General features: G+C 43.4%; 1 protein-coding gene across 4 annotated transcripts in view; it reads right to left on the reverse strand.

Annotated features, from left to right (window-relative positions):
- Positions 1 to 8,213, reverse strand: part of PRMT8 (protein arginine methyltransferase 8) — a 111,857-nt gene that overhangs the window by 52,165 nt on the left and 51,479 nt on the right. For all 4 annotated transcript variants that reach the window (XM_006172038.3, XM_006172039.3, XM_014585675.2 and 1 more), the window contains one exon: positions 1,519 to 1,674. In XM_006172038.3, the coding sequence (XP_006172100.1) occupies positions 1,519 to 1,674 (156 nt within the window). The remainder of the gene's footprint in view (positions 1 to 1,518; positions 1,675 to 8,213) is intronic.

Here is an 8,213-nt window from a genome sequence, read left to right on the forward strand (position 1 = left end):
TCTTTCCCTCACACCCTCTCTCTCCTTCTCTCTCCTCTCTCTTCTTCCCTCTCTCTCCTTCTCTCTCTCTCTCTCTCTCTCTCTCTCTCTGCAGTGACATCCCCATCCCCGCCATCCCGTCTCCTCTCTGGAGAAGAGCAGAGCGTGGAGGGGGAGCCTGGAACAGGAAACTGAGGAACGAGCCATCCCGAATGAAGGCTCCCCCGGAGCAGGGGTGGCGGCAGACAGCCTGAGCCACGTGCCCACAGCTGGAAGGTGCTGAGTGGGGCCTCTGACGGCTCTTGGGCTGGAGCCCCTGGGTACCATGAGCTGGGACAGGCAGCACTGCCTTCCCATGCTCAGATGTCCCCACCGAGGCCATCATCAGGCCAGGACCGCCAGCTGGCCTCAAGTCCAGCTCTGACACCCTGTGGCGGCCCTGATGGCAGAGTCCGTCCCTTGCCCGAGGTTCCCATCCTTGCCATGTGCCCCTGATGTCAGGTTGGCTTGCTGAGTGGAGTGTCACCGCTTTTTCTGGCCAGGACTATACCCAAGGCACCTTGAGGATGGCCCAAGGGGACTCAGAGGGGTCTTGTTGACCCAGGAGCCAGGGGTACCCCGGGGAGACCACAGTGTAGCCCAGCTACATGCAGAGAACAGAGGCCCACGGAATCTGCTCAAAGGCCCTTGGAACTCTGCACACCGGCTGGCTCTCGTGCACACGGGGAGTCCAGCTGAAGATTGCTTTTCCTTTTAAGCAAGATCAATGCCAGTTCTCCAGCCCTAGACCCGCTGCATTTGCAAGCCAGCCAGCAGCTCAGAGCTCGTCTTTTCACAGCTCCACTTTCATCCCAGCCCCGGACACTGCCAGCCCCTCTGGCATCAGGCTGTGCACAGCTGAGTCGTGAGGGCCAGGGAAAGGCCAGGAGGCTTCCTGGGAGTCGGCCCTACCCCTAGGCTGGGGAGTCTACAGCAGTGAAACTTCAATCTACTGACCCACCCTTCACAGGAAGAAGGAAGGTGGCCCTGGCACTGCCCAGGGCTCGTCTCTGCCAAATTCACTGTGAACGCAGCACTGGCACATGCTGGGCATCACCATGAACACTTTACACAGGATTAACCTAGCTTGGTCCTCACCATCACCACATGGGTGCAGCGTCATTATGCACATTTTACAGGTGGAGCGACTGAGGGACAGGGAAGTGTCTGAGATGACACATCTAGCCAGTGCAAGAGCAGAGATTCAAGCCAGACCACACGACTGTGTGCCCCGGCTCTGCCTCTTGGCCTGCAGTGTGACTGCACAGTGATGTAAAGATGGCCTCTCTGCAAATAGCAGTCAGCAGGGCAGGGATCCAGGAACGATGCCGAGGGGACAGGCAGGTTGTCCTGCCTCCTGAGAGTCACAACGGCCTTTCTCTAAGGTGACCCTGCAAAGAAGACAGACCAAGGTTTGTGTCCTAGGAGGGGCCCACGAAGGCTGAGGACCAGGAGTCCTTTCTATGGAGGCCAGGATGTGGGAAGGAACGGCATGCTCACCCCAAACACTTTTTTGGCTCCTGCTTTCGCAGCAAACATGGAAAGGATCCCGGTGCCACTCCCAACGTCCAGCACCACTTTGTCCTTGAACACGTGCTTATTGTGGTACATGGAGTTTCGGTAGGTGAGCGTTCGTACCTCGTCCTTCAGCATCTCCTGGGGTGGGAGGAAAGGCAGGTGATATCAGTGTATTCAAAGCACCTGGGAGTACCCCAAGGTCAAGTACATCCCAGAAAAAACTCAGCAGTATCACCAGGCAGAGCCACAAAGGAGTCCTTTAGAGCAGTGGGGCCAGAGGCTCCTGAATTAGTACAAAGTACCCCGACCCTAAAACTACTCAGAAAGACAGCTGCACACTGCTGGAAGAGAAGCCACCTTCCCGACCTTGAAAAGTTCCAATCAAAGAACGAAAAGGAAGAACAGTACAACTCAGTCTGAGAGGTCTAGTTAGACCTAAAGTAGAACTTCCTGTCATGGTGAGATAATTGTTATTGACAAGTTATTAAAGGAAGTTTTTGAAGGTGTATTTTGTGTTTTGTTTGCTTGTTTTAAGACTAGAACACATGTTTTTCTGTCCAGCATTAAGTGCTTCATAGTGAGAGAGAAACCGGCTTCCCTGTTACAACTGTATCCAGTCCAAGCACAGCTCGTTTAACTTGTGTATGGCGATGAGGTAGGGGTCTTAGTCATTCAAAGGGAAAAGCTAACACTTTTGACTAACTCATCATCGACAGTGTTCGGGTGATTTTTAATTTTTTAAAAACTAACTTTATTGGAGTAAAATTTGCATGCAACACAAAGTGCAGGTTCTAAGTAGATGCTTCAGTGTAAGAGTTTTGACCAATGTATACCAAGTGAATACCACCATATCAAGATATAGAGCATTTCCATCACCCCAGAAACCCTTCATGGCCCTTTATATTCATCCCTCAGCTCTAGCCCAGACAATGAATGACCTGATTTCTACCAAAAATGCTTTCTTCTGCCTGTTCTAGAACTTTAAATAAATGGAGTCATACAGTATGCACTCTTTTGGTTTCTTTTGTGCAACCTACCATTTTTGAGATTTATTCATGCTATCGTATGTATCCAAGTGTCATGGTTTGGATAATAGTCTGTCACTCCAAACAGTTACACTTTGGAATGTCGTCTGAATAGGCAATGATTGGATGACCCTCAAAAGTTCATGTGTGGAGACTTGATTATATTTGAATATGTTAAGTAAATTTGATCCCTGCTGGATTTCCTAGGTGGGGCCTTGCTATGTGATCAAGTAATGAGGATGGGGCCTCCCTGAATGAGTTCTGGTGGGTTTATAAGAAGAGGAAATGAGGGAAGCAGAGACACATGGGTACAGACCAGAACTAGGAGAAACTCACAGTCAGTCAGTTGCTCTGTTCCAGATCCTGCCCTCCTCCATGTTGTAATCTCACCAGAAGTTGCCCCTTGGCTTTGGACCTCCAAGCTGTGAGCTGAATAAACCTCTATTTCTTTATAAATTCATCCAGTCTCAGGTATTTCTGTTAGAAATGCAATAATGGACCAAGACACCAAGATTTATTGTTTGTTGTTGCTCTTATTGTTGTTATTGAATAACATTCCATTATATGAATATACCACAGTATATTTATCCATTTGCTTGTGGATTGTATCTGGATTGTTTCCAGTTTTTTTGTCCTTTTTTTTAAGCCAAAGGGCATGTGTACCCACTAAAACAAGGCAAAGACAGAGACAGAGAGAGGTAGAGGGAGAAATCACCCCCCAATGTAGCATCATCATGTCACAATTGCTTTTCTTCCATATATCCATCCTGTATGGATTTTTGCACACATGCATACATGGCCAGCATGTTTTCCGAGCCTCCAGAGCTGGTATTTGAACTGCAGTCAGCCAGCTAGAACAATCCAGTTCCCTTAACTATTAGGCCATGGGTCCAGTCCCAAGTTTTTGCTATTTTAAATAAAGCCAGTACAAACATTCTTGTATAAACATTTTTGAGGGTATGTGTTTTTATTTCCTTTGGATAAATACCTAGAAGTGAGTTTTCTGGGTTTTAAGGTAGGTGTGTGCTTAACTTCCTAACAAATTGCCGCTGAATTTTGCAAAATAGCAATATCATTTTCTGCTACCGTAAAGTATGAGTTCAAATTGCTTCACATCCTGACAACTAAGGATTATCCGTCTTTTAAATGGCAACCCTTCTAGTGGATATAAATCGTAGTTTCAATTGCATTCCCCTGATGATTATTGTATAGATTATTTTTATGTGTTTATTAGTTATTCAAATACATATTCTTTGTAAACTGTTCAAATTCTTTATCCATTTTTTTCCCCTAAACTATTTCTTTTGTTCTTAGCGAATTGCAAGAATACATACATTTTGGAAACAAGTCTCTTGTCATATGTATATAGAATGAATATCTTCTCCCAATCCATGATTTGTCTCTTCATTTTCTTAATGTTGTCTTTTAAAAGCAGTCTTTAGTTTTTATGAATGCCAATTTTTCAATGTCTGTTTATTTTTGCATTTATGATTAGTGCTTTCTGTGTCCTGTCTAATCTTTGTCTATCCCAAGGTCACACAGACATTCTTATGTTTTCTTCCAGTAGTTTCATAGTTGTAACTTTTACCTTTTTACATATGATGCATGTCAAGTTGATTTTTGTTTGTAGTTTAAGTTAAAGGCATGAGCTCATTTTTTTCCCACACAAATAAATGATTCAAGCACCATTTGTGGTGCTATCAATTCCGCCATTGAATTGCCTTGTCATCTTTGCCAAAAATCAGTTGTCTATTCATGTATGGCCTCTCTGACCTGTTTCATTGATACAGCAATTCAATATGGACTTGATATTGCAACTTCATATTAACTTTGAAATAAAGTAGTAGGACTTTTCCAACTTAGTTCTTCTTTCACAAGATTAATTCCTATTTTTCTGTGTCCTTCACATTCCTAGATACATTTTAGAATCACCTTGTTAATTCATACAGAATAGCCTTCTGGGGTTGACTGAACCAGTATTGAATCTACAGATCAACTTGGGGAGAATTGACATCTTAGCAATATTAAGTTTGAAAATCAAAGAACATGGGACCAGCAGTTGGTGTAATGGCTATTTCGCTGGACTTCCATGTAGTCGACCGCGGTTTGAGTCCTGGACCTGGTGGCTTAAACTCACGCCAGGCACGTTTGCGTGCGTGCCCAAGATCCCGAGAGAATAGAGGAGAAGGGATTGCGGCGTGGCCATCGCCCCTGGGGAGTGATTTCTCGCTTTCTGTCTCTCTGTCTCTCTCTGTCTTTCTGGTGAATGCGTGCACCCTACAACAAAAACCTCGCAAAAAAAAAAAAAAAATCAAAGAACATGATACAACTTTTCATTTATTTAAGTTTTTTAATTTCTCTCAAGAAGGCTTAATAAATTTTCCTGTAGAGATACTGCATTTCCTTCATTCTCTTTATTCTTAGCAATTTTATCTTCTGGTACCATACATGGCATTTTTTAAAATTTCTTTTTCCGATGTCAGGACATACATTGACCCTGCTGTACATAGTAGTCTTGCTCACTTCACATGTTGATCCTAGAAGGGCATGTTTGTTTATTTGTTTTATTTACTTTGCCATGTAAAAAATCTTGTCACTATACATAGGGACAATTTTAGTTTACTATTTGTATGAATTTTTTTTTGTATTTTTTCCCTCTTACTCTATTGCACTGAAAAGGACTATCAGCAAAATATTAAATATAATTGTAGAGGACAGACATCCTTCCTTTGTTCCAATAATATACAATTTACACCATTAATAGCATTTTAGCTATAGACTTTCTATAAATGTCTTTTATCAGAATAAAGACAATCCCTTCTAGTTTGAATTTGATGAGAGCTTTTATCATGGATTGGTCTTTAACTTTCTCACTGGCTTTTTCTACATTTGTTGAGATGGTATATGATTTTTCTTCTTCATTCTGTTAAGGTGTTGAACTCCATAGGTTGGTTTTGAGTGTTGAAACAATAGTTTGTCAAGATATATTATCCTTTTAAAATATTGCTGGGTTTTAGTTACTGAGATTCTGTTATAGATATTTGGATCTACAAGTCAATCTATAATTTTCTGATAAAGTTATGCTGAACTCATTACATAAGTTAGGAATGTCCTCACACACATTTTCTGAAAACGTTTGTGGATTGGTATTTTTCTTCTTTAAATTCTCCAGTGAAACCATATGGGCCTGGAGTTCTTTTCATGGAAAGATTTTTAACTAGAAATTTAATTTCTTTAATCTAAAGGGGCCATTTTAGTTTTCTACATATTTTATGTCTCTTTGACAAGGTATTTTTTTGAGGAATTTATCCACTTCACTTATGATGTTAAATTTTGGGGTTAGCTCCATAGCCTCCTGGTTAAGTGAGCTGAATCCCATGTGATTAATGTGGTTCAAATCCCAGCCCCAGCAGCTTGAAAAACATACCAGGCATATATGTTTATCCATGTGCAAAATCCTGACAGAAAAATGGGATTGTGGTGTGACCATACCCCATTGGGGGGGTGCTTTCTTCCTCCCTCTCCCTCTGTCTCTTTGTCTTTCTCTGGGAAGCTTGTGTACCTTCTGGCAATAAAAGAGAAAAAAGATGTAACATTTAGTGGTGTAATATTGTCAGAATAGTCTCCTATAATCTTTTAAATGTCTGCATGACCTGTACTGGTGTCCTTGCCCCCCATGTATGATATTATAATTTGTGTGTTCTATGGTTTTGTTTTGTTTTTCTTGATCAGTTTAGCTAGATGTTATCAATTTAATTAGACTTTCAACACCAACTTTTGGTTTTGTTGGTTTTCTCTATTGTTTCATTTGTATTTAATTGAATTATATTTTCACCTTTTTTGGATTCTTTCTTCAACTTGGGTTTTGTTTTTCCATTGTTGTTTTGTGTTTGTTTTTGTTTCTGTTTTTGTTTTGTTTTTAGACAGAGAGATTTTTGCTATAGGGTATGTGCGCTTGCTGGAGAGACAGAGAGAGAGAGAGAAAGCGACAAGTCACCCCACAGGAGAGGTGGCCACACTGCAATCCCTTCTCTTCCATTCTCCCCTCAGGATCTTGGGCACACATGCATACACACCCAGCATGAGTTTTAAGCCACCAGGTCCAGGACTCGAACCACAGTTGACTACGTGGGAGTCCAGTGATGTAACCATTACACAATCTGCTGGTCCCAACATGGATTTTATTTGTTCTTCTTCCCCTAGTTTCAAGAGGTGGAAGTTTTGATCATGGATTATGTATCTTTCTTTTTTTCTTATATAATCATTTACAACTATAATTTTTTCCTCTAAATAATGCTTTAACTTCATTCCACAAATTTTGGTATGCTGTGTTTTCACTATCATTTGTTTTGGAATATTTTCTAATTCCTCTTGTGATCTTGAAGTTCATTGAGATTTATTTGACTAGCAAGTGATGTGTCTTAGTGAAGGTGTCCATGTACACCTGAATTAAAAAGAAAGCTCATGTCTTCCCTAGTGTGGGGACACAATATCCCATGAATTTCACTTAGGTCAGACTGAGTATATTCAAATGTTTTACATCCTTACTGATGTTTGTGTGTGTCTCTGTTTTATCCATTACTAGTAGGAAAACACTACAAATTATGTTTGAGGGTGTGTGATACTGTCCTCACAGTCCTGTAGCTTTGCTGCCTGGTTCAGGGAGGGTTCTGAGAGTGCCCATGGGGAAATTCTTGTGAGATGTGGAAGGTTAAAAGGAAGCAGGCACCAGCTAAGGCCTGGCCACCACTTCCTGTATGGCCCAAGGCTACGATCTTCCATCTCTTTAGAGGTTGAACAAGTTGGGGGTTTGGTTAGATGGAATTCACTTCTAGATTTTAATTCTTTGAAGGTGAGCTTAAGCCTCTCCCTCCAGGAGCTCTCTGGGACCAGACACCACAGACTGCAAAATGGCAAGGGCACCGTGCATAGTATATGCCTAGTAAGTAGAAGGACATTGCAGCACGGTGGTTACACACGCAGACTCGGACCAGGACTCCTGCATTCAAGCTGCACCTCCACTGCTTTGCAACTCTCTGGCCCAGCCCCTCATCGAGCCTTCTGTCCATGAGCCTCAATTCCCCCACCTGGAAAATGGGTAGTAATGGCACCTGCTTCGTAGGTGTCACAAGTGTGAGCTCTGGCTCACGTGAGAACTACAACCTTCTCCTTTGTCTCTGTAAGGAGATATTTGAGAGCAAACAGGGAAGGGAGGCAAATGATGACAGAAGTTTCAGAGATCTCTCCATCGTGGCCACAGTGAAAAGTCCTCACTGCCTTTCCTGGGTGGGACTGGATCGGCTGGGCCCCTCTGAAGACCCTGCTTTTGCTAATGGGAGCTCCCCACACGCCTTTAATTCACTGCCTCGACACTTCCTTACCCCGTCTCTCCTTTCCTTCAGGCCTCAGACCTCAGGAGTTAGGTCCGAAGGTTCAAGTTCTGGGAGAACGGGAGATGTGACTCAGCAGGGCTCCCCCTACTCCCCCTGCTTAAAGAAAACACTCTCTGTCCCCACCCTTCACCCCTGCTTCAGTCACTCCCCGCCCTTCACCCCTGCTTCACTCACTCCCGCCCTTCACCCCTGCTTCACTTACTCCCCGCCCTTCACCCCTGCTTCACTCACTCCCCCCCCTCCCCCCCCCCTCCCTCCC

Source organism: Tupaia chinensis, unplaced genomic scaffold (assembly GCF_000334495.1).
Source record: "Tupaia chinensis unplaced genomic scaffold, TupChi_1.0 Scaffold150288_1, whole genome shotgun sequence".
Classification (NCBI taxonomy): domain Eukaryota; kingdom Metazoa; phylum Chordata; class Mammalia; order Scandentia; family Tupaiidae; genus Tupaia; species Tupaia belangeri.